At 39.1% G+C, this 27,288-nt stretch overlaps 1 protein-coding gene and 1 pseudogene across 5 annotated transcripts in view; one reads left to right on the top strand and one right to left on the bottom strand.

Moving 5' to 3' along the window:
- CDC25C (cell division cycle 25C) overlaps nt 1-24,188 on the top strand; it is a 34,738-nt gene extending 10,550 nt beyond the window's left edge. For 3 of the 5 annotated variants that reach the window (XM_063086092.1, XM_063086091.1, XM_063086090.1), the window contains 8 exons: nt 1,145-1,303; nt 18,130-18,282; nt 19,931-20,032; nt 21,105-21,167; nt 22,593-22,691; nt 23,241-23,374; nt 23,731-23,842; nt 24,039-24,188. In XM_063086092.1, coding sequence (XP_062942162.1) covers nt 1,145-1,303; nt 18,130-18,282; nt 19,931-20,032; nt 21,105-21,167; nt 22,593-22,691; nt 23,241-23,374; nt 23,731-23,842; nt 24,039-24,188 — 972 coding nt within the window. The remainder of the gene's footprint in view (nt 1-1,144; nt 1,304-18,129; nt 18,283-19,930; nt 20,033-21,104; nt 21,168-22,592; nt 22,692-23,240; nt 23,375-23,730; nt 23,843-24,038) is intronic. The other 2 variants (XM_063086093.1, XM_063086089.1) reach the window with 2 other exon arrangements.
- On the bottom strand, nt 11,100-11,712 carry LOC134369471 (integrin beta-1-binding protein 1-like; annotated as a pseudogene).
- Nucleotides 24,189-27,288: the final 3,100 nt, after the last annotated feature.

Genomic DNA, 27,288 nt, shown 5'->3' with positions numbered 1-27,288 from the left:
AAACCTTTGTCCTCTGATCTTTTGATTTGTTTAAATTTGAGGAGGAGAAAAATCTCTTTAAAAAAGGTCTTTTTTAGGGTTGGCTCATGGCTCACTCGGGAGAGTGTGGTGCTGATAACACCAAGGCCACGGGTTTGGATCCCTATATAGGGAATTTCTTCATTATCCAAAACAGAAGCTCTTTAGCCATTAAATAATAACTCTCCATCCCTCTTTCTCCCAGCCCTTGATAGCCTCTATTCTATTTTCTATTTCTGTGAATTTGGCTACTCTAGATATTTCATGTAAGTGGAATCATACAATATTGGCCTTTTATGTCCAGCTTATTTCATTTAGCTTAATGTCTTCAAAGTTCATCCATGTTGTAGCATGTACCAGAATTTTATTCCTTTTTTTTTTTTTCCAGTGGCCGGCTGGTATGGGAACCAAACTCTTGACCTTGGTGTAATAAGGCTGTACTCTAACCAACTGAGCTAACCGGCCAGCCCAGAATTTCATTCCTTTTTATGGCTGAATAGTATTCCATTGTGTGTATAGACTACATTTTTTTATCCATTTGTCTCTCGATGGACATATTGGGTTGTTTCCACTGTTTGGGTATTGTGAATAATGCTGCTATAAATATAGGTATACAAATATCTATTAGATTCCCTGCTTTTAATTCTTTAGGGTATATACCCAGGAGTCAAACTGCTGGATCACATGGTAATTCTCTGTTTAATTTTTGAAGAGCTGCTATTCTGTTATCCATGGCAGCTGTACCATTTTACATTCCCACAAACAATGCACAAGCACTCACTGTTGTTTTATAATACCCATCCTAATGGGTGTAAAGTAGTATCTCATTGTCATTTTGACTTGCATTTCCCTGATGATTACTTATGTTGAACATTTTTTTCATCTTTTTCATTTTGATGAAGACCAATTTATCTATTTTTTCTTTTGTTGCCTGTGTTTTGGGTATCATGTCCAAGAAATCATTGCCAAATCCAGTATCATGAAGCTTTTTCCCTGTGTTTTCTTCTTAGAGTTTTACAGTTTTAGCTCTTACATTTATGTCTCATATATATTTTGAGTTAATTTTTATGTATGATGTAAGGTGAGTGTCTTGAATAGTTTCTAATGTTGTCAATATACTTGATAGGACAATGGAAACTTGGTGGAAAATGAAATGAAATATCTGGGCAGTCCCATTACTACAGTTCCAAAATTGAATAAAAATCCAGAACTAGGAGAAGACCAGGCAGAAGAGATTTCAAATGAATTGATGGAGTTTTCCCTGGAAGAGCAAGAAGAGACCAAGGTAAAGTGCCCTCTTATGGTATGTTCACATTCTTCACATTCCTTCATTCATTCTTGAATAAGCAGTATTGGGTGTGTAATGTGTTGCTGCCACTGTACTAAATGCCAGGGCTATAGAGATCAAGAAGACATGACTCCAAGAACTACTTGACTGATAGGGTGTCAAGTCACCATGGGAATCTTAGTGCTGTTGAACAAGTTTCACTCAGTAGTTTGAGCAGATCACCATCAATGTAATCTGCTGTAAGTGATGCCTCCAGGATAATAGTAATGGATAGTATATACCTAACATGATTTTTCAGGTAATTTTTATAATATATTCTTTTGTTTTCTTTTATCCTCCCCGTATCACTGGGAGATAAATCTTTTTTTCTTGACAATCTGGACTCTTGATCTTGGTGTTATAATACCACATTCTACCCAACAGAGCTCACCTGCCAGCCCGACTGGGCGATATATCTGAAGCCTGTGGCTTATAGGCTATGTATTGATATGCCAGATAGTTTCTGAGGCATTTAGCATTTCCGAATCAACTTTATTTCTTTGAAACTAGTATGGATATGGGTATGTTTTTAAAATTTATTCATTTTACAACAGAAATATGGTACAGTAGAGTTAGAACACTTGGATTTTAGTTCTTGTTCCCTTATATTCTAGTGTTATAACCATTTGCAAGACAATTAACCACTCTAGGCTTCAGTTTTTCATTTATAAAATGGAGAGCATAATAATACAAAAAAATGCCCCCAATAAGATTGCTGTGGGTAAGGCTAGATGGTTAGCTCAGTTGGTTAGAACGTGGTGCTGATAACATCAATATCCAGGGTTTGATCCCTGTACTGGCCAGCTGCCAAAATAAAATAAAAATAAGGGGAAAAAGTAAATTAGGATTGCTGTGAATATAATAAAGTATTAAAAGCAGTCTGTCCTCACCACACTAACACAAAAATGGTTAACTATGGGGCCGGCCCCATGGCTCACTTGGGTGGGTGTGGCACTGGTAGCGCTGAGGCCACGGGTTCAGATCCTATATGGGGATGGCCAGTGCGCTCACTGGCTGAGCGTGCTGCAGACCACGCTGTGCCAAGGGTTGCGATCCCCTTACCAGTCAAAAAAGAAAGAAAAAAAAATGGTAACTATGTGTGCTAAAGCCTTTGTTAATTAATTTGATTATGGTAATCATTATTCAAGGTGTACAATGTGATGATTTATACAATGTATACATAAAACATCACATTGTACACCTTGAATATATACAGCTATACCTCAATAAAGCTGGAAAAAAAATTTTAAAGCAGTTTGTAATACTCCATATACTTTATTTTTGTTAATAAAAACTAATGTAAGTACTAACAACATTTAATAGATATTTATTATGATAGTAATATGTGCCAAATACTCTATTGGGGCTGAGGATGGAGCCATGACTAAGGCAGACAAGATTCCTAATTTTCATGAAGCTTATTGCAGTGGATTGAATGGCCCCCCAAAGTCATTGAAGTTCAATCCATGCTGTAACTGTTGAGGATGGGAAATCCTATTATGGTAATTGACAGATGAGTCCTTGAAGAGGTGATTAGATTATAAGGACCCTGCCATGGCTACTTGTTTAATGGTGGTCATGGGTGTGGTTCTGAGGGCTTTAAAAGGAGACCATGTGAGAGTCTCTCTATGTCTGCTGTGCCATTTCTGCCAAGTGAGAACCCTGAGTCACTGTTGCCACCACCAAGGCCTTCACCATATATATTCCCTGGACTTTGGACTTCCTAGCCTTGAAAACTGCAAGCAATAAATTTCATTTTCTTACAAAGAACTTTGTTCCAAATATTTTGTTATAAGCAACACAGACTAATACAGGAAATTGGTACCAGAAGTGGGGTGTTGGTCATAACAAATACTTGAAAATGTGAAAGCAGCTTTGGAGCTGGGTGTTGGGCAAAGGTTGGAGGAGTTTGGAGGACTCAGAAGACAAAAAGACGAGGGAAAGTTTGGAACTTCTTAGAGGCTGGTTAAATGGTGATGACCAGAATGCTAATAGAAATATGGACAGTAAAGGCCCTTCTGAGAAGATCTCAGATCTAAATGAGAAGGTACTTATTGGAAACTGAGGCAAAGATCGCCCTTCCTATGAACTGGCAAGGAACTTGGCTGCATTCTGCTTGTGCCTCAAAATTTTATGGAATGTGGACTTCAAGGTGCTCACCCAGGGTATTTGGCAGAAGCAATTTCTAAGCAGCAAAGCATTAAGGAAGCTGCTTGTCTACTTGCTGCAGCCTAAGCTGAGCTATGGCAGAAAAGGCATGATGTAAAGCCAGAATGTATAATTAAAAGGGATGCCGAGAGTAAAGATTTGGAAAATTTGCAGCCTGGCCTTGTGGTAGAGAAGCAGAGACATTTTCAGGAAAAAAATGCAATGGTGTAGCCCAGCAACTGTTTGCTAAAGAGATTAGTACAAAAGAAGGAGATTTATCAAGAAAAAGGGCAAAAGACCCTGAAGGTATTGCAGAAACATCTGGGGCCAGCCCTTCTATCACAGGCCCAGAGGCAGAGGGGAGACAGAATGGTCTCAGGCAACAGGTATTAGGAACCCTCCATGGGTTTGCTGCCAAGGGCCACCTCAGGAATCTGCTTCCTGAACCAACACCCTAGCTGCTTTGGCTGCTCCAGCTGTGACTAAATTGGACCCAAAGCTTTGAAAGATACAAGCCAGAAGCCTTGGTGTCATCCATGTGGTGTTAAGTTTGCAGGCTCACAGGATGCCAGAGCTGTGGAGGCTTGGGAACCTCCACCCTGATTTCAAAGGATGTATGGAAAAGCCTGGGGGCCCAGGAAGAGATATGTCACAGGGGCGGAGTCACCACAGACAGCTTTTGCTAGAGAAATGTGGGGTCAGAGTTGAAGCAGAGAAACCCCATCAGTGCCATGCTTACTGGACCCTTGAGAGCAGGACCACCATGGAGACCCCAGAACTGTGGAGCACCAGCGTGCACTGCCAGCCTGTGAAAGCTGAAGCATGGCTGCAGACCAGGAAAGCCATAGGAGTGGAGTATTTGAGAAGTTGTGAAGTCACACTTCCAAAGGGCTGTCAGAGAACATTGTAAGAATGTGGAGAAGAACTATGGGCTTTAGTGTTGAAGATAGTACCAGGGACTAGAGTGGAAAAGAAAAATGATGGCCAGGTAATAATAATGATAGCTCAGTTTATTGACTACTTAGAATGTACCGAGCACTGTGTGCTAAGCAGTTTACATCCATTAAATGTGACATTTAATTCTCCTATCAACCCCAAGAGATGAATATTATCCCCCTTTAAGGGGAGGCCATTGGGCCATGTAATAAAGTCACATAGTCAGAAGCAGCAGAGCCAGGATTTTATTTATTTATTTATTTATTTGTTCGTTCATTCATTCATTCATTCATTTAAAGATGACTGGTAAGGGGATCTTAACCCTTGACTTGGTGTTGTCAGCATCACACTCACGCAGTGAGGTAACTGGCCATCCCGATATAGGATCCGAACCCGTGGCCTTGGTGTTATTAGCACCACACTCTCCTGAGTGAGCCACGGACCAGCCCAGAGCCAGGATTTAAACTAAGATTTGCCTGACTTCTGTGTCTTTGTTTTTAGCAATATTATGGTGTTTCCTGCTAAAGATATGTGGGAGGTAAAAATCATCCTAGGGACATGTAATAATGACAGTTGTTTTTTTGTGTAGGGTTGGTAAAGTTGAGTACCCAGAGTTTGAATGAACAAAAGTATAAGAAGGATAATGAATCAATTATCTAGATCAGTGCTGTTCAGTAAAACTTTCTGAGATGATAGAAACGTTTTATATTTGTCCAATACAGTAGGCCATTAGCCACATGTACTTAAAATGTAGGTGGTGCAACTGAGGAATTGAATTTTTAATTTTCTTGAATTTTAATTAATGCAAATAGTCATGTGAAGCTTGTGTCTATTATATTGTAAAGTGCAGATCTAGAACCTTCTATGTATGATGGTTCCGAGAGCAGTCATTATCAGTATCAGGAGGGAATTTCTTAGTAAAGCAAATTCATGGGCCCCACCCCAGATATTGTGAATCAGAAACTCTGGGGGTGGGGCCCAGCAATTTGTGTTTTAACAATTCTCCCAGGTGATTATTGTTTTAGCAATTTATGTTTTAATAATTCCTAAGAGTACACTAAAGTTTGAGAGCCACTGTTCTATAACATAGTATTAAATCCTGTTTTATTTTAATTGCATTGCTTTATGGGAAAACCAAGATATAACCTGAAGAGGGCAGGATGGGTATTAGGAGAATTGACGGTTACCTTACATTTTGAGGACTTGCTGATAATAGACAGTAGATCTGTGGAAAACAGCAAGTTAGGGACAGTCAGCATGGGGAAAAGGTTGCTAAGGCTTCTGAAAAACAAGAGCAACGTAAAATGATCATTTAGCATTGCTTTTACAAATACGTGTTAGTCCTCACATTTGCAAAATATTGTAGTTAATATAGTCAAATCTCAACTAATGTTAACTCAGTAAATTGAATTTAACGTTGATTAAAAAGAAAATCCTTTTTTGTTAACGTATTGTTGAAAATTTGTCTAAACTGTGTTAATGTACATTTATGAAACTATAAGTACAGTACAGTCAGTGAACATAATCGAATCTTTGCTGATTGAAGATCTTTTGTAGTCTCAGAAACATCATTTGAATTGCATAATATAAATAGTATAGGAGAGTGGATCTAAAATAGATTGACGCCAGGAAATACACTGTAAGTTTTGTTTTGTTTTGTGGAAGAATGGTATAGGACTGTTAGGTATTTCTTTTGTTGGTCTTTTTTTTTTTTTTTTTTTATAAGATGACCGGTAAGGGGATCTCAACCCTTGGCTTGGTGTTGTCAGCACCACGCTCAGCCAGTGAGCAAAGCAGCCATCCCTATATAGGATCCGAACCCGTGGCCTTGGTGTTATCAGCCCCGCACTCTACCGAGTGAGCCACGGGCCGGCCTTCTTTTGTTGGTCTTTGAAAAATATGAAGTTCCTTTATGGATTGTGGCTCTTTTAAAGTCACTTTCAAATGAGGGCCCACTGTATAAGAACATGCATAGCAGTAGGTTTTAGATTAGAAAAGGGGTAGGGATTTTTTTGTTATGTGATGCCAAATGGAATCTATAAGATATCTATTTTTGTTAAATAGATACCTTATAAAGCAGTGAACTCCTTGGAGATTGGTGTAACCTTAGTGATTTCTCATTCATTCATTCATTTAAAAAAATATTGAGTACCTGTTAAGTATCGGTCACTGGTGATACAGTGGTGAGCAATAGAGACTAGAGTTTATAATCTCATCAGGGAGACATCAAAGAACAACAAAAAAGGAAAACATTTTTATCAAGTTAATAGATGTTCTAGTTAGAGTTCTTGGTTATAAATAATAGAAACTTATTCTAGTTACAAGCAAAAAGGATTTTCCTAGAGAGTACTGAGGAACTCAAAAATCACCAGGAAGGCTGAAAACAAAGTAAGGCCCAGCCAAGATGCTACCATAGGAACATTGTGCTCAGGATGCCACCATTACTGGCCCCCTGCCATGGAACACAATCTGACCTGCTGCTCATGGATATTTGTTGCCACCCACTATATTCTCCACTGTGATGCACCAACCATAAAAAAGTCTCAACTGACCCTGTGCTTTTGTGTTACTCCTTAAGGTTCAAAATCCCAGGCAGGAATATCTAGTTGGCTACAGGGGAGTGGAAAAGGGAATATCTGTCCCTCTTTGGCCTCCTTATCAGAAGACAGGGCTGCCTCCCATCTAACTTGAAATTTTACTAAAATAGGATGCTAGGTAGCCAAATTGTAAAGGTCTGCCATGATAGACAAAATAATTTAGCTATTGCAAATTGTCCAGATGTGATGAAGGGAACAAAATGGTGCTGAAATAGAGACTAATAGAAGGGAACCTTTAAATAGGGGTAATAAGGAAAGACTTTCATGAGCAGTAGATATTTAGTTAAGGATAGAGTGATGAACTGTCCCAGTTTGTCTGGAACTGAGGAAGTTCCTAGGATGTAAGACTTTCAGTGCTAAAGCTGGAAAAGTCCTGGAACAACTGGGATGAAGTTGGTCACCAAGAGTAGAGGCAAGAGCATTCCATGAAGAAGGAATGTTGCAGGTGCAAAGGTCCCAAGGTTGGAAAGATCTTGGCATGTTCCAGGGAGTGAGAAGCCAGAGTGAGTGAGGGGAGAGTTGTATGATGGGGAGAAAGAAGATGTAGGCAAGAGATAGGATCCTTTAGGCTATGGTGAGAGTTTGGATTTTATTCTAAGTGCAGTGGGATACTATTGGAGGGAAGGTTTTACTCAGGAGAATAATATGATCTGATTTGTTTTATGAAGAACATGCTTGTTGCTGGATGGGGAATGAATTAGAGAGGATTAAGAGTTGGAAGCAAGTGTATTAGTCCGTTTCGTGTTGCTATAACAGAATTACCTGAGACTGGGTAATTTATAAGGAAAAGAGGTTTATTTGGCTTATGATTCTGGGACAGCTGCGACTGGCACAGGCCTCAGGCTACTTCTACTCATGGCAGAAAGTGGCAGGCAGCCGGCAGGTACAAGCAGACCACATGGCAAGAGGAAGCAAAAGAGAGAGGGAGGAGGAGGTGCCGGGGTCCTTTAAACAACCAGCTTTCGCGGGAACTAATAGACCTGAGAACTCACTCACTACCCCTCCTCCCCCAAGGAGAGCATTAATCCATTCATGAGGGATTTGCCCCCATGACTCAATCAGTTTCCAGCACTGCCACATTGGAGATCAAATTTTCACATGAGTTTTGGAGGGGACAACACATCCAGACTCCATCAGCAAGTAAGCATAGGACACTACTGAAATAGTCCTGGCAAGAGCTTGTGATAGCCTAGACTAAGGTGGTGTCTGTGGAGATGGAGAAATGGATTAATTCAAAATATACTTTAAATATAGAATCAACAGGACTTGATGGGTTGGATGTAGGCTGTGAAGGAAAGATGTGATCAAGACATTTAGACATTTTACGTTTGAAGTGTTTTGTCTTAAAGAGAACATAGAAGTAATCAGAAGAAAACTACCTTCTTTTCTCATCAGATATAACAACCTATCTGCTTTGATACCCGTATAATCTGCCATCTCTCTTGTGGGCATGAAGTGTCCTTGCTCCTGTCTAAAGTCTCCTCCCCGCCCCCCCCCCCCGCATCCTATTCATGTGTTTATTCAATAATACAGTCGTGAACACAACACAACAAAGTCCTGCTCTCATGCAGCTTACATTCTAGTCAGGAGGACAGACAAACAAATACGTTATAATATGGCAGATGGTAAAAATACTATTGTGAAAAAGCAGGGGAAGAAGAGTGGGGATTACCTGGATTTGGGTGGGGTAGGGTGAGAGTTGATATTTTCAGTAGGTTACAGAGGTCAGAGAAGACCTCTTTGAGAGTGATGATGGAGCACACACCTGGATTGAGAGAGCCAAACAGTGTCAGAGGAAATAAGTTATTCCAGGCAGAAGGAAACACAAGTGAAATGCCCCTGAGGTGGGAGTGAGTGTGCTTGGCATGTTCATGGAACAGCAAGAAAGCCAGTGTGTTTAGAGCAAAGTGAGCAAGTGGGGAGTGGTAGGAAATGAGGGCAGAGAGGATTTAGCAGGAGGGCCTTGTAGGCCATTGTAAAGACTTTGCAAAGAATCTAAGTCAGATAGAGGCATCTCTTCTTCTCTCTTCCTGCAGTATTTTCTTTCTCTTGTATTATCAATTTTTGCTTCTCCTAGATTAATAGTTCTCAATTTTTGGTCTCAGACTCCTTTATAATCTTAAAAATTATTGAGAGGGCCGGCCCGTGGCTCACTCGGGAGAGTGCGGTGCTGATAACACCAAGGCCCCGGGTTCGGATCCCATATACGGATGGCCGGTTCGCTCGCTGGCTGAGCGTGGTGCTGCCAACACCAAGTCAAGGGTTAAGATCCCCTTACCGGTCATCTTTTTAAAAAAAAAAAAAAAAAAATTATTGAGAGCCCCTTGCCTTGTGCCTGATGTTAAGAGAAAAGCATTTAGTTTTTATACATTGAGTATGATGTCAGCTATAGGTTTCTTGAGATGCACTTCATCAGGTTGAGGAAGTTCCCTCCTATTCTTAGTTTGCAGAGACTTTAGCCTGAACAGATACTAGATTTTGTCAGATGCTTTCTCTGCATCTGTTGAGATGATCATGAGTTTTCTTTCATAATCTGTTAATATGATGAATTGATTGATTTTCTAATGATAAAACGACCTTGCATTCCTGTGATAATCTCACTTGGTTGAGTATATTATCCTTTTTATATATTGCTGGAGTTGATTTATTTTATGGGGCGGGGGGTGGCTGGACATTAGGGGGATCCGAACCTGTGACTTTGGTGTTACAAGGCTGTGCATAACCAAATGAGCTAACCAGCCAGCTGAGTTGATTTGCTAAATTTTAAAAAAAATAATTAATGAATTATTTATTTAATTTTTTTCCTGTTATTTTATTGATTTGCTAAATTTTTGTTGAGAATTTTTACATCTATGTTTATGAGAGATAATGATCTTCACCGTTTTGTTTTTCTTATAATGTCTTTGATATTGGTATCAGTGTAATGCTAAAATCATTGAATGATTTGGAAAGAATTAACTCCTTTTCAATTTTCTGGAAGAGTTTGTGTAGAATTGGTTTTGTTTATTTTTAAAATGTTTGGCAGAATTCACTGGTGAAGCCATCTGTGTGGATGTTTTTAACAAATTCAATTTCTTTCACAGATATGGAACTATTTGGATTATCTATTTCATTTTCAGTAAGTTTGGTCATTTGTGTCCTTCAAGGGATTTGTTCATTTCATTTAAGTTGTCAAGTATATCAGCATAAAGTTATTCATAATTTTCCCTCAATGGCCTTTTAATATCTGTAGAACCCATTGTGATGTCTCTCTTTTTTGATTTTGGTTATTTGTGTCTTCTCTGATTGAGCAATATTTATCTTAAAAAAAAATCATCTTTTGGTTTCATTGACTTTATTTCTTTTTCTTTTTTTTAATATTTCATTGAGTTTTTACTCTGATCTTTGCTTGCTTTAAGTTTAATTTGATCTTTTTTCAGTTAAGGCTGAAGCTGAGGTCATCCATTTGAGACTTTTCTTTCTAATACAGATATTTAGTGCTTTAGCTGCATCTCACAAGTTGTGATAAATGTTGCATTTTCACTGTTATTCAGTTCAAAATACTTTACAATTTTATTTTATTTTATTTTTCTTTGAGAAGTGTGTTAGGGCTAGCTGGTTAGCTCACTTGGGAGAGTGTGATGTTGGTAACCCCAAGGTTACAGGTTTGGATCCCCATACCGGCCAGCTGCCAAAAAAATAAACTAAAAACAAAAAGTAGAAGTGTGTTATTTAGTTTCTTTTTTTTCTTTCTTTTTTTTTGGCAACTGGCTGGTACAGGGATCTGAATCCTTGACCTTGTTGTTACCAACACCACACTCTAACCAAGTGAGCTAACCAGCCAGCCCTAGTTTCTGAATATTTGAGGATTTTCCAGAGTTCTTTCTTTTCTTTTTATGTTTTTCTTCTTTTTTTTAAACAAAACACATTTTAATATAAAAACAAATTACCAATATTTTACACATTGCATTTTCTTCAGATAATCTAGAGCAAGGGATCACTTCGTATTTCCATGCAACATTGCAGATTGGAAACAACTATTTAGAATACAGTTAAACTTTCAGATGAAGTTAACTTCCACTTGACTGCAGAATTCAAGATTTCTCAGATGTTAATACAGAGTCAAAAGCAGTGAATAAAATTTTGCAAATGGTTCGTGCTTGTTCCAGGCTGTTGCATTGATAAACCCACAGGCTATATTCTTCATTGCTTGCATCTATGGTCTTCAAAGCTGGTAGGCTTTTTTCTGCCCCTAGACCATCATAGCACACCACCTGGATGATTAAATATAGAGCATGCCTATGCAAAACATCATACTGATCTGATTTTGATACTTTTATCCCATACTTGGAAACTCCCATAATAAATTCTTCCTCCAGGGAACAAAAGACAACTTTCCATCTTGCTGAGCAACATCTACATAATTTATGAGGTCAAGTGATCCTTCAAGACTTTTTCCCTCAGAGAGTTTCAATTTCTCTATGGCACCGACATATTTTATTCAGAATTCTGCACAGGTATCTGAATTATTGTTGCTTTGTCCTGAGCTTTTGGTGGAATCCGTATATCGAGGTTGGCCACAGCGCTGGATCCTGAAAGACCGCTAATGCTAGAATCTACAGACTTGCTCTTAGTATTGATTTCACTACTTTGGGAACTGCTACTGCTGTGTGGTTTTTTTTGCCTTTCCAAAATATTTTTCACCATAGCTTGATCCAGAGAAGATCCCCATAGAATCTAATACTATTGTATTGTCTTCAAAGGTTCCACAGACAGCAGTCTGTACTGACAGCTTCCTTTCATTCTGACATGGTTGGTTCTTTTCAGCGAAACAATGTACCTTGTGGCCACGGGCCCATTCCTGGGGCCTCCAGCGGCTTGGTCTTGGTCAGAGTGCCCCAGCTGCCGGTGCCCACACAGCTACTCTTTTTTTTTAATTCAAAATATTTTAACAGTTGTATAGATTTGTGGGTTATAGAATGTTTTTTCAATACATGCATATACTGTACAATGATTCACTTAGGGTAAATAACATAGTTTTGCACCCATTAATCCACAATTTTTCCTCCTCCCCTCCTTCCCCCAATTTTCCAGGGACCTTTCTGCTATTGATTTCTAATTTAATTTCCTTGTCAAGAACACACTTTATATGACTTGATTCCTTTTAAATGTATTGAGATTTGTTTTATGGTCCAGAATATGACCCAGAACATCTTGGTAAATGTTTCATGTAACTTAGAAAATGTATATTCTGCTATTGTTGAGTGGAATATTCTATACATGTCCATTAGATAAGGTCAGGTTGATTTATAGTGTTGTACACATCTATATCCTTATTAATCTTCTGTCTACTTAATCTATCAATTAGTGAGAGATGGGTGATCCTATGGTAGTTTTTCTTTATTTTATTGGTATGGTGTATTACATTAACTGATTTTCAGATGTTAAACCAACCTTCTATTCCTGAGATAAATCCTACCTGCTCATGTTGTATAATCCTTTTTGTGTGTTGCTGTATTTTGTTTGTCAGTATTCTGTTAGAATTTCTATGCCTGTATTCGTCAGATATCAGTCTGTAGTTTTCTTGAGATGTCTTTCTCTGGTTTTGGTATCAGGGTAATACTGGCCTCATAGAGTGAGTTGAAAAGTGCTCCCTTCAATTTTTTTTTTTTTTTTTTTTTTTGGTGGCTGGCTGGTATGGGGAACCTCCTATTTTTAGAAGAATTTGTGAAGAATCGGTATTAATTCTTCTTTAAATGTTTGATAGAATTTACCAGTGCTGATAACACCAAAGTCCAAGGTTTGACATCTATACCAACTAGCAAAACAACAACAACAACAACAAAAAACTCACCAGTGAAGCAGTCTAGGCCTGGGTTTTTCTTTGTGAGAAGTTATAAAATTACTGGTTCAATCTCTTTACTTTTTGTAGGTCTACTCAGATTTTCTATTTCTTCTCGTCAGCTTCAATAGTTTTTGTCTTTTTAGGAATTTGTCCATTTTATTTAAGTTGTCTCATTGGTTGGCACATAGTTATTTATAGTATTCCCTTATGATCCTTTTTATTTCTGTAATAAAATCATTCCTGATTTTGGTAATTTGAGTTTTCTCTCTTTTTTTCTTGGTCAGGCTAGCTAAAGTTTTGTCAATTTTGTTGTTCTTTATAAAGAAACAATTTTTATGTCTGTCATTTTTCTATTCTTTACTTCATTAAGTTCTCTCTAATCTTTTTTATTTTCCTTCCTTCTGCTTGGTTTGGATTTAGTTTCTCAAATGGAAGTTTAGGTTATTGATTTGAGATCTTTCATTATAGGCATTTGCAGCTATAAATTTCCCTGTAAGCATTTCTTTAGCAGCATACCATAAATTTTTGTATGTTGTGTCTTCCTTTTCATTCATCTCATATTATTATCTAATTTCTCTAATAGTTTCTTCTTTGACCCACTGATTATCTAGGAGCGTGTTGTTTAATTTCCACATATTTGTGAATTTTCCAGATCTTTTTCTGTTAATGATTTCTAATATTTTTTCACTGTGGTCAGAGAACATACTTTGCATGATTTCAATCCTTTTAAATTTACTGAGGCTTGTTTTGTGTCCTAGCATATGGTCTATCATTGAGACTGCCATGAGTACTTGAGAAGAATGTGTATTCTTCTGTTGTTGGGTAACATGTTACATAGATATCTGTTAAGTCTGGTTGGTTTACAGTGTTGTTTCAATTAGTTTTTGGACTTTCTAAAGATGGTACCATACTAAATGTGACTGTCACTGGCCTTCTTGCTGTTCTCATCCAGGGCCTTTGCATTTGTTGTTCCATCAGCCTGGAACAGTCTTCCTGTAGGCAATGCATGATTTTCTCTCTTATTTCTCCCTTATTTCAGTCTCATCTTTGCACATATGTCTTAAAAGGACCTTTCCTGATAAACTTTCCAACCCCTATATTTTTCCCATCTTTTTGTCCGTCTTTATTTTGACTTACAGCACTTATCACTATGTAAAACTCAGAGTATATTTATTAGTTTGTTTGTCTGTCTCTTTCATTCTTTCATTATGCTACATGACCTGCTAGGTACTCAAAAAAGTATCCAGCAGCTATGTGGATATGGAAATCTGGAAATCAGAGCAGAGGTCTTGATTGGAGATAGAATTTGAGAGTCATCAGCATAGAGGGAAAATTAAATTAATGGGAAGAAGAAATCACCTATGCTAGAGTGAAGAGATAAAAGAGAAAAAAGGCTAGGACCTAGCCCTGTTGAATCCAACACCTATTAGAGGTTTGGTAGGTGAGGAGGCCCGACAAAGAAGACTGAGAAGGAGCAACAGATGTAGAAGCATCATGGTTCTTTTAGTATAGAGGTTGCCTATACTAGAACTAAAGAACTGAAAGAGTAGGAGGTACCATTGAAACCAAAAAAGATGGTGTTGCCAACTCAGTGGAAGCAGCTGTGAGGTTCAGAAAGATACATGGCTAGAGAAATGACTGTCAGATGTGGCAACATGAAGATTGCTGATAACTTTGACAAGAGCCGTAGAGTGGCATGGACAGAAGCCAGGCTTGTGTGTACCGAAGAGTGTATAGGCCGTGAGGAAATGGTAATGGCTCCACAGTTTATAAAATAATAATTATTCAAGTGAAGCTTTTTATAAAATCTGCATGTAGAATCCAGGTTAGTAAGTTTCCCTCTCTTCTTTCTGTTTTTTTCAGTGTTTAAAATTCCCAGATTTGGAACATATTCAATGATTCCTTATAGAATGAAAACCAATAATGCGTAGATGTTGAGTTCAACCTAAGCCATCCGGTCCTGTGATTTTTCCACACCAGCTTCTGGGAACTGGGAAACTTCTAACAAGTTGGGCAAAGCTAAAGTACCATCGTCATCATCCCTCCATTACCTAGCATCTATATTCTTTGCAATAAGTTGCCATTGCTTTTCATAAAAATGTATTGGAAAGAATCTGTCAGAATAGTAGTGGCTGTTTCTTTTTGTGAAAGTAGTTTTTTGCTATCATTTAATTTTGTCTTCTTGTCCTTGAACTATATGAAACCCAAAAAGATGTTTATCACCCTTATTATTACTACCATAATAGCTACCAAAACCTAAAGCATCAGTTTAGCAGACTAGAGATTCAAGAAATATAACCATGCACCTATGGTTAATTGATAATTCGACCAAGATACAAAGGCAATTAAATGGAGAAAGTATAGTCTTTTCAACAAACTGTGCAGGAGCAATTGGAAATTAATATGTTTTTTAAAAAGTACCTCAACCCATACCTCAAAATGTATCATAGCTCTAAATATAAGACCTAAAACTCAAACAACTGAAGAAACCATAGGAAACATTTTTGTGACTTTGGGTTAGGCAAAGATGTTTCAGATACAATGCTAAAAGATGGATACATTTCAATTACCGAATTAATTCTAAACTCTTATTAAAAGAGCCTTTAGCTTAGCAGTTATGGTGTGTTCTAGAGAGGCTCTTCCTGAAATTCTGATCAGGCTTTTCCCTCCCTTTTCAGGGCAAAACTGAAGTTATATGAAGTTATCTCTCTTGGAGGCTGGGCAAACTGCTCCTCAGTCCCTCACCACAACTCTGCCACTGGTTTATGCATCTATCCATTGGCCTCGTGGCCTTGACTGTATCTCTTGGCTTTGTCCTTTTAAGCTTTGGCTCCTGCTGCTGCCTAATTATTTCTCCACTTTCCAAGTTAGACTACCAGGAGAGGGAACCTGATTGGCCCAGATTATTATTTTTTTATTTTGGTTATTTATTTATTTATTTATTTTTGGTGGCCGGCTGGTATGGGGACCCATACTCATGACCTTAATGTCATAAGGTTGTGCTCTAACCAGCTGAGCTAATTGTCAGCTGATGGAGTTTGGATGTGTTGTCCCCTCCAAAACTCATGTGAAAATTTGATCTCCAATGCGGCAGTGTTGGAAACTGATTCTGTCATGGGGGCGGATCCCTCATGAATGGATTAATGCTCTCCTTGGGGGAGGAGAAGTAGTGGGTGAGTTCTCAGGTCTATTAGTTCCTGCGAGAGCTGATTGTTTAAAGGATCCTGGCACCTCCTCTCTCTCTCTCTCTCTCTCTCTTGCTTCCTCTCACCATGTGATCTGCCTGTTCCCACCAGCTGCCTGCCACTTTCTGCCATGAGTAGAAGCAGCCTGAGGCCCGTGCCAGATGCAGCTGTCCCAGAATCATAAGCCAAATAAACCTCTTTTCCTTATAAATTACCCAGTCTCAGGTAATTCTGTTATAGCAACACAAAATGGACTAAAACATCAGCCCTTATTTTATATTTTTATTTTTTTGGACCACAAAACAGACATGTTCAGCCAGCAATATGGTCCAGTTGTCAGTGGCTGGGGATAGGGCAGATGGGGACATAGGGAGATGGTTGGCAGGACTCCAAGGAGAAAGGTGGGTATAGATTATTGTTATGTAAAATGTGGACTGTACCATCTGCTGGTTCCATGAGCAAGGGAGTTTTCCTTATACAGGACCATGGGTATGATAAACAACATAATAGAGATGGTTATTGTAAAGTAAAATATTGATGTTCTTATATTCTTCTTCCAGAAACCATTGACCATCAACCCATCTTCCAGATATGGTTCTCTTACTCTCTAGTCCCCTCCTAAATCAATCCATAACAGTTAGTGAGGTGGGTGTACAGAGAAGGAGCTTTTGACTATTATCTAGGTCAGAGGTAGAGGCCCCAGGGTACCTGGGAACAAAGGATAGAATCTTGGGTTAGTTGAAAGTTGTTATCAGAGGTCATTTAATAGATCCCCCTACCTCTGGTTATAACACCCAAATCAGGCCTTTCAAACTGATAATTGACCTCTTATACTTTAGACTATTTCTGTGTCAGCAATTCTTTTTTTTTAAAAAATATTTTATTTTATTTTATTTTGTAGATATACAATGTGGTTGATTATTGTGGCCGATTACCGAAACCTCCCTCCCTCCCTCCTCCCCCTCCCCCCTCCCTCCCAACAATGTCCTTTCTATTTGCTTGTCGAATCAATTTCAAGGAATTGCAATTGTTATGTCTTCTCCCCCCCCCCAGTTTTGTTTTTTTTTTTAATTTTTGGGGTGTGTGTGTGTGTGTGTGTGTGTGTGTGTGTGTGTGTATTTATTTATTTATTTTTAGCTCCCACAAATAAGTGAGAACATGTGATATTTCTCTTTCTGTGCCTGACTTGTTTCGCTTAATATAATTCTCTCTAGGTCCATCCATGTCTTTGCAAATGGCAGTATTTCATTGTTTTTTATAGCTGAGTAGTATTCCATTGTGTAGATACACCACATTTTCCGTATCCACTCATCTGATGATGGACATTTGGGCTGGTTTCAACTCTTGGCTATTGTAAAGAGTGACTGTGTCAGCAATTCTTAAGGCTAATTCTTCATGGTATTTGATCCATTTTTTTCCTGATGGGCCTCATTGTATCAGTCCTACAATGGTCATCCTGCTATTTGATTCTAGTGTTTCCTTTTTTCTTTTATGATGCTTATTTTGCTATTTTTCTTCCCCATTAATAATTCCCTTTATAAGAAGGCTGAATGATATTTTTCTCCCTCACTCCAAGAAACTGCTAACCAAAAAAGTGACATATACATAAGCTGCTTAGTATTTTTTCACTTAAGCTAACTTTTTTGGCTTTTCATCTTTAAGTTTGTTGGGGTCCTTAAATCCTGATTGTCAATGTCGTAGGATCCCAGAGAGAAACTTTTTTATCCCATAACTGGAGGAACTGAGTTTGTGTTTGCTTTCTCCTATAAGAATTGGTGCAGTCTAAGACAGTCAGCTGCAGAATTTGGTTTGGCTAGTTAAAACATCTGGGGAGAAGGAATATTTTGCAATCTGATAGAAAGATGTTAATGGGGAGAGGAAGACAGCTTGCTCACCTAGGGCTTCTCAAACTTGAGTGTTCCTAAAAATCACCTGGGCATCTTGTTAAAATGCAGATTTTAATTCAGTAGGTCTGGGGTGTGGCCTAACATCTAGAATTCTGCATTTCAAACAAGATTCCAGAGATGTTGATGCTTCTGGTCTGCAGACACACTTTGAGGAGAAAGAACTGAGGGGTTTGATATTCCCAAACAGGCATCACTGAACAGAAACAGCCTGTATCGCTCCCCCTCGATGCCAGAGAATTTGAACAGGCCAAGACTGAAGCAGGTGGTAAAATTCAAAGACAACCCACTACCACATAAAGTAAAAAAGAAGTATTGTTTTGGCCACAAAAGGCTCAGGAAGGTAAGAACTTTAAGATGAGAATCTGTTAATCTTCTATGTAACTGTCTTCTCTGTTTTTCTGGTATGGGGATCCTTTTTTTATCTTCTGGTATGGTGTACCTCTGTTTTTCTGGTATGGTGTACCTTTTTTTATCTTCTCATTACTTTTATCTTTGTTCTTTCCATCTTTTTGTCTTTTTAACACCTGCATTCATTTATAAAATATTTAACAAGAAATTCCTATGTTAGGGCCGAGCCAGTGGCGCACTCGGGAGAGTGCGGCGCTGGGAGCGCGGCAACGTTCCCGCCGCCGCCGCGGGTTCGGATCCTAAATAGGAATGGCCAGTGCACTCACTGGCTGAGTGCCGGTCACGAAAAAAAGACAAAAAAAAAAAAAAAGAAAGAAATTCCTATGTTATATTATACTTTTAGAAATGACATCATCAGACTGTTTTCCCAACTCTCTTTTTTAAGATCTGAGAGAATACAAGGGAACTCTAATTGGTATGGATGCTTACTGCTGTTTTACATGCAGTCTGACAAACAATATCATGTAGCAGATTGGTTTGGTGGAAAGTGACTTTTAAAAAACTTAGTTCTCATTCCCTAATCCTTTTAAAACATTCTTAATATCTTTGGTTATTTTATAAAATCAATATACGATATACAAAAATAGAAAATGCAAGTAAGCAAAAAGAAGCCAACATAAAATATGCATCATCCCACAGGCCACAGATAATTACTGTTAACACCTGATGTATGTTCTTCCAGACATTTTCCTATGCAAATATATATGAGGAGTCTTCAAAAAGTTCATGGAAGGGGCCGGCCCGTGGCTCACTCGGGAGAGTGCGGTGCTGATAACACCAAGGCCCCGGGTTCGGATCCCATATACGGATGGCCGGTTCGCTCACTGGCTGAGCGTGGTGCTGACAACACCAAGTCAAGGGTTAAGATCCCCTTACCGGTCATCTTTTAAAAAAAAAAAAAAAAAAAAAAAAAAGTTCATGGAAGGATTCATATTACCTTTTAATTCAATTTTTCCATGAACTTTCTGAAGTAGTCTCATGTATATTTTTCTTTTATTAAAGTGATATTACCAAGTACATGTATGTTTTCTAACCTACTTAATGATATCACTAACTTATTTCCATGTCAGAAAAAATTAATCTACAATATACTTTTTATGGTATAATAGTAATCTGTAACGTGTGGGATATGATTTGTTCAACCAAGACCCTATTATTGAATATTTAATTTATTAGTAATTTTACTCTGTTATAAACATGCTAGGATATCCATCCCTATAGCCAAGTCTTTGTGCATATCATTATTTCCTTAGGGAAACAAGTGGCATTATTAGATCAAAGGGTATGAATATTGTTAATGAGCCTCCACTCCTCTCATCCCCTGGTTTTTTGTTTGTTTGTTTGTTTTAAAAAAGATGACCAGTAAGGGGATCTTAACCCTTGAGTTGGTGTTGTCAGCACCACGTTCTCCCAAGTGAGCTAAGTGGCCATCCCTATATAGGGATCTGAACCTGTGGCCTTGGTGTTATCAGCTGATAAGCACCACATTCTTCCAAGTGAGCCATGGGCTGGCCCCATCCCCTGGTTTTTAAACCATTAACATGAGGATTGGGGGTGGGTGGGAATCTTGTCATCTTCAGGGCTTAGGTCTAAAGAAGACAGTCTCTCTCTGTGACATTAATATCACTCACATGCTGGAGGAAGATCCTAACCATGGGCATCTGATTGGTGATTTCTCCAAGGTAAGTTTGGTTGCACCCATCCTCTATTTCAGGGAGTCATTTTGGGTCTGAATCTTCTCTTCTCTGTTTGCAGGAGATGCTACGTATAATTGTGCATCTTCACCAAGTACTCTTTGATAACCAGAAGGTATCTAGTGGTCAATGTAGGCCCTAAGGCTTTCAGTGAGAAAGTATTCATTCTGGGAAAGTCCAGAACAGTGGGGAAAGTATGGGACTTTTTACATTTCTATCTTTTAAAAAATATCTTTAAATGTATAATCAATTTTTTTTATAATCAATTTTGATTCAATAAATAAAATTATTTAAAAAATAAGAAGAAAAATAAAAAATATCTTTAAAAATTATATGAATAATACTGGGTCATAACAGAAAAGATAGAAAATGAAGAAATTTATCTCAAACCTCATCATCCAGAGTAATTATTGCTTGGTATATATTTTTGGGGGATGGAGAGAGTTGGGGCTGACCTGTAGTACAGGGATCAAAGCCCAGAACTTGGAGTTATCAGCACCATACTCTAACCAACTGAGCTAACTGACCAGCCCTATTCTTATAGAATTTTTTCTATGTATTTTCATAAACACATCCACACATACAAATTCAGTTTTATTTTTTCCACAAAAATTGTTTATACTGTTTTGTGATCTGTTGGGGTCTTTTTTCTCCCTCATTTAATATTATATCAGGAATTTCTTTTTATGTTATTAAAAGTTCTGCTTCAGTATTTCTTCATTTTTAATAGCTGCATGTTATTCATTTTTTGGCTGCTCATAATTTCTTCATAAATCCCTTCTTGTGGGATATTTAGTTTTATAATGTTTCCTTATGAATGATACCAAAATGGACATATTTATAGAGAAATCTAAAACTTTGTGCACATCTTTGATTAGTTCCTTTGGATCAGTTCTCAGAAATGGAATTGCTACATATGTACATTATAGAGCCATTGATTTTTGAAGGCCTCTGGGGTTTTAAGAGTCATTTGGAAAGAAAGAAGGACAGTATATGGCTCTTTTATTCAAACTTGGATGTGGATTACATGCTGTTATTTCAGTTTTTTGGGTATTTCTAGGTATGTGTGTTGCCAACCGTGTCAGGGAGACACCAAGATCTGAAGTACGTCAACCCAGAAACAGTAAGCAGATTTCTGGAGATGGTAACTGGTTACATAAGCTACCATCTGGTCTGTTCTGTCTCTAAAATCTCCGCTTCCATTTGTATTTCTTTCACTGTGTTCATACTTACATAGTCTCCTTATTCAACTGAAGCTGTGTTAAAGGGCTCCCTTTTATCCTATTCTTTTTTTCTTAGTTTTTAGTTAAACAAATGATACATAATTATTGTTTTAAAAAAAGAAGAGAAGGAAGGAAGGAAGGAAGATGCAAAAGCACAAAAAGGAAAAATATCACTCAATTAGGATGACCATACATCCTGGTTTACATGTTACAATCCCATTTACAACTATTAGTTAAGGTAATTATAATAGTATTCTCTTTTACTCTCAAAAGTCGCCCAGTTTGTACAATAATTATTTGGTCACCCTACCCACAATCTTGTCACCAGAGATAATCACTAGTAATATTTTCCTTACAGCCTTCCAGATTTTATTCTAGCATGAGTTTTATAAAAATGAGATAATGATGAACATGTAATGTTGCAGTGAACTTAGACGTTGTAAACATCTTTCTACAGCAATAAAAACATATCTACATTATTTTAATGACTATATAATATTCTGTTATACTGACATGTATAATTTATTTCACCAAACCCTGGGTATTGCATATTTAAGTTATTTCTAATATTTTGATAACCTAAAACAATGCTGAGATGAATATTATTGTGCCTACATCTTTGTGTGCTTTTCTGAATACTTAAGATGTTAGAAAAGAAATTGCCGAGTAGAAAGAAAACAAACAAACAAAAAAAAGAAATTGCCAAGTCAAAGTGTAATTACATTTTATTTATTTGTTTATTATTTATTTATTTTTGGTGGCTGGCTGGTATGGGGATCAGAACCCTTATGTTTATTTCTATATGTACAGCATTTGCAAAGTTTTCTCCAGAAAAGCTAAACCAATTTATAGTCCTACAAGTAGCTTAAGTTTCCTCTTCTAGTTACCAACCTTTTCCTTTTATATCTTTTCTGAAAGATTTGCTTTCTTTCTGTATAATGGTGGATGGGGAGCCATTTCCTATCTCTTCTTGTAAAATTGGGATCTCTAGCTGCTACCTCTGCCTCTGCAGAAGTCCTTAGATGTCTTGAGAGGATGATTCCAGTCATGCCTGCTTCCAGATGGGTAGCCTGAATATGGTCTTTCTTGGTGTCCTGGCAATACCAGCTCTTTTGGTTTGCTACAACGGCCACTTCCTATTTCATCCTCTTATTTGGGGTGGGGCTGAACCATTGCCACATTTCAAATATAGATTACTTTAGTGGCTAGACAAACAATGGAATCCTGGGTGACTAATGGGAGTGTACACGTAAGGAATTGTATGACTGGTTCTTCTCTCCTCAGAGTGACAGTAAACAGGGTATTCAATTATTGTTTCTGTGCAGGTGGCTGCTTTACTGATGGGGAAGTTTCAGGGTCTGATTGAGAAGTTTTATATCATCGATTGCCGCTATCCATATGAGTACCAAGGAGGACACATCCAGGTGAGGTTACATTTAGACATTAGCAAGGGAGGGGCTGGAGATAACTCTTTATTAAGAAGAGTCTGTGGACAACAGGTCCTGTGAACTCTAGAACCAGGGCAGAGATTAAACATTTGGAGCACATCAAGGCTGAAGGCCTCATTCCTTTTTTAATTCTAAATACCTTGAGCAACTTACTTTCTCTTTCCATTCTAGACCAATCTCCCTCTTTTCTATAGGAGCCAAGGGCTCCTACCTAGAAAAAAAAAACATTAAGGACTGAGAAACACTTTGCAAACACCTACTGCTCATGGACATTCCTTGCAATTATCCCTGTACTTTAGGCAGTTCAATTCTTCTATGAACATTTATTGAGCATCTTCTACATACCAAGCTCTGTGCCGGGCCCTGGAGTTATATACAGAGATATGCTTAGGTCCCTGCCCTGAAAGTGCTTATAGTCTAGCTTTTTTGGCCCAAATATCCCATGATGGTATTGCAGTCATTTCTAAGTATTGGCATGGTCCACAGGCCTTTGAGGAAGGCCTTATTAAAATTCTTCTTCTGCAGGGAGCCTTAAACTTGTATAGTCAGGAAGAACTGTATATCTTCTTTCTGAAGAAACCTATTGTCCCCTTGGACGCCCAGAAAAGAATAATCGTCGTGTTCCACTGTGAATTCTCCTCAGAGAGGGGCCCCCGAATGTGAGTGTCTACATGGGCTAGGGTGGGTGATGGAAATGGATCTTGAGTTGGACTTCGCAGACCATTTCAGACAGAGACTGACTGAATGAGTGCTCTCTACTAAGAGAATGAAGAATGTTAGGGAGGTCAATGGAAGGTGTTTCTACAATTCAAAAGTTTGGAGTAGTAAAGGAAAAAGGATAGGGAATGAGCCCTCTATGGAGGAAAGGAGGAAGATGTGTTTCACTAACACAGTGAGATTGGAAGGTCCTTTCTGGGATTAGCAGTATTCTCCTCCCCTTCCCCGCCAGGGAATGGTGCTTGGAATCGTAACCTTGCCTCTTTCCACTCCATCCCTCTTTGGGTTTTCTCTAAAGGTGCCGCTCTCTGAGAGAAGAGGACAGGGCTCTGAACCAGTATCCTGCGTTGTACTACCCAGAGCTATATATCCTCAAAGGGGGCTACAGAGACTTCTTTCCAGAATATACGGTAAAGGGGGAGTGGATAGGGGGAGCCCAGACTTGAGGGGAGACAACTTTAGCATGTAGCTCCCAGAACCTGCAAAGCCATCTGAGAAGAAACTGCTGCTCCTTCTAAGCCACTGCCAGCAGCAGCATCTCTATTATACTTAGTAGGCAGACTTCCAGAGTCTAGAGAAGTCCTTACTCTGTCCCCTGCCTTTCAGGAGCTATGTGAACCACAGAGCTACTGCCCTATGCATCACCAGGACCACAAGGCTGAGCTGCTGAAGTGTCGAAGCCAGAGCAAAGCACAGGAAGGGGAGCGGCAGCTGCAGGAGCAGATTGCCCTCCTGGTGAAGGACGTGAGCCCATGATAACAGATCGGCCACTGGCTGCTAAGGAGTCACCAAAAGACACAACCTTGAGCAAAAATAGGCTGTCCTCTACATGGCTAAACCCAAGATCATTGAGATATGTATGCAAACTACCAGGCTGCCAAACTAATGAAATCCCAGGCCTGGGGACTGGTTAGGGTTCAGTAAAGCTGCTGGATGGTGGCTGAGTCCTGGAGCTGGCTCTGTAATGCTGTAGCCTTGAGTTGCAGAGATTTGTGTTAGGGGTTTGTGTTGCTTTGGGGAGCCCTTGCATTCCTCTTCCCCACTACTCATATCTTCTCACAAGCCAGCCAGCTCTTTCTCTCACTGGGCTTCTGGCTATGCAAGAGAGTTGCCCACCTTCATTCCCTGTCTTTTCCTTCTTTGTTCCCCCCTCTTCCTTTTTTTAAAATGGGAAAATAAACACTGTGGAATGAGGGGTGTGATTGTGAGCCCACTCTCTGCCTAGAAGACCTATGGACTTGATCACCAAATTAGACTCCTTCAGGCATAAAGATGTAACCTTCATTAAGAGCTGAGGCCAAGGTACTTTTCTCTAAACCAGTGGTTCTCAAAGTTTGGACCCTAGACCAACATCATCTGAACTTGTTTGAAATGCATATCTTCAGGCCCCACCTCAGACTTACTGAATCAGAACCTCTGAGGTTAGGGCTCAGAAATCTCTTGAAAATCTTCTTTTCAGGTGGTTCTGATGCATGCTAAGGAATTAAGGAAAACCTTTTAAACTGTATTTTTCAGCAGTGTCTCAGACTTTCCTTTCCTAGACCATTCCATGGTATGAGTGACCTAAAAGTGTACCCCAGACTCAGCACCATGTAGTATCTAGGCTCAGAAAACGAAGGTGATAGGCATTCTCTAAGGCAGATGATAGGTCTGAGTTGGGCTCAGTTATCAACAGCCTCAGTGAGGTTTTCACTTTTCCCATTTTCCACCCCATTTCACATCTTACAAAGATAAATTTAAAATATAGGATATTTGGAAGTAGAGATGTGTGATATATGCAGATAGGAATAAAGGAAAGTAAAAGTATAAAGCAAGTTCAGTTAGGCTTAAGGAAGACCTTTTAAATTACATTCTTCAGCAATATCTCCAGTTTTCCTTTCTTAGAACTCTTTAATCTGCATAGTGAGGTACAGCCGCCCTACTTGGCCTGGGGTGGAAGTGGAATTGACTAAACATTGCCATTGTCTGGCACTAACTATAGTACTGAGAGCCCAGGACTAGAAAAGGACAAACCTCCGAAGCCTAGACTGAGATAGAGACAAAAATAACATCTTCCCAGGTTCTGGATCAGGGAGACTTTTTAAAAGAGAGTGGGAGGGAAGGAGGGTTGTAGTCTAGGGCAGCCCACACGTGTGCCTGAGCAGCTGGGCTGATTTTTTTTTTTTTTGGAAGCTTTGCACGTGTTCTTGCCCTGGAGTGCCACGTGCATGCCTCACAGCAGAGGGCACTGCTGTATTCTCCAAGCCAGCCAGCAAGAGCCTGTAGCCTCCACTCCTAGCTGCTGCCTGTCTGTCAAGAGGGAAGCTGCCTCCCTGGCCTTCTCCCTAAGCCAGTGAGCTCAGAGCTCAGAAGGGTCGGGGGGAAAGGAGAGAAGAGCTGCTGCTACATGAAATGGAGATGGCTGAGAGAAAGATGCTGCTCTTCTTTCCCACCCACACATGTACCCCCGACCCCCCAAGCAGGAATTCCTAGTAGCTTAAGGAGGAAACTGCTTGAAGCACCTCCTCTTCCAAGTGTAAGGAGGGATCTCCAACCCACTGCCTACCCTGGTGAGTCATTTCCTGATAATTCTCTCCAGAAAGGTAGAACTAAGCCCAACCTGGGAAGAGATTGATGTACATGTATTCACATTTCAGTAATCTTTATTAAGTGGAAACTAAGTTGCAAAACAAAACACTAGGGCTTAATTAGTTATCTACTTTGTAAAAAATTGTGTTTGCCTAAAAGGCAGTATTTTGCCATATGATTTCTTATATCTTCCCACTGTATAGGGACCATGTGATTTGATTCATGTTATTTTCAGGAATAACAGCTAAGTAGCTAACATTTCTCAAGTGTTTACTGCATACAAGACTTTATTTTAAACTCATATATAAACTAATTTAATTTTCACAAAAATCCTGTGAGGCAGATACTCATTATTATCTGCATTTCTTTATCTTCCTCATCAAAAAACAGTGTGCTTTTATTTATTTTTTTTAAAGATGACTGATAAGGGGATCTTAACCCTTGATTTGGTGTTGTTAGCACCACACTCTCCCAAGTGAGCTAACTGGCCATCCCTATATAGGGATCCGAACCTGTGGCCTTGGTGTTATCAGCACCACACGCTCCCAAGTGAGCCATGGGCCAGCCCTTCAGTGTGCCTTTTTAGAGCTGACACTGTACTGGGTGTTAAATCTGTAAGAGCTTCAATTGTAGGTTCTTGAGAGGTTGGGGCCATAAAGATGGCTTGGGCTTGGGAGGTGAGTGAGGATAAGGGCAGACACTAAGACCCCAGCCCAGCAACCTAAACAACGCTGTTTAGGGGGTTGGTTATGCACTGGTGCCCTTGCACTGACTGGTGTTCATTCATCATGAGGTCAAATAATAAAGAATGGAAATCTTTTGGTCGAAAAACTGCTTCTGGTTGTCAATTTAACCTCAGGACCTGGCTGACCTCTGCAATAGAGAAGGGAGGAGCATTTCCTTTTCCTTATCAGGAGTATAAAGTGGGAGGTTTAAACGTATATATCTGGAGTTGTCAAGTCTAAGTAGAAAATGGTTCTTCTGACAAGGTAGAAAATGGTTCTCTTTGTTCCCATCCCTACAAGCACTCTGGCCCACTAGTATACGAACATTCAGCAAAAGGAAGAAATACTGCAGCCTTGCTTCAAAGCAGCAGGTTGGGAGGTGGGGGCTGGCCAAATACACAGAATAATTAACTCCTGCAAGCCACCTGGGATGTTGCCATTTATTCAGTGCTTACTATGTGCCAGGCACTGTGCTGAGCCCTTTACCCAATATATACTTGTTTAATCCTCACAACTGTTATATGAAGTAGATACTATTATCTTAATTTTACAGATGAAGAAGT

Source organism: Cynocephalus volans, chromosome 2 (genome assembly GCF_027409185.1).
Source record: "Cynocephalus volans isolate mCynVol1 chromosome 2, mCynVol1.pri, whole genome shotgun sequence".
NCBI lineage: Eukaryota > Metazoa > Chordata > Mammalia > Dermoptera > Cynocephalidae > Cynocephalus > Cynocephalus volans.
The sequence above is the reverse complement of the archived record's forward strand: the minus strand, read 5'-3'. Positions and strand labels throughout refer to the sequence as shown.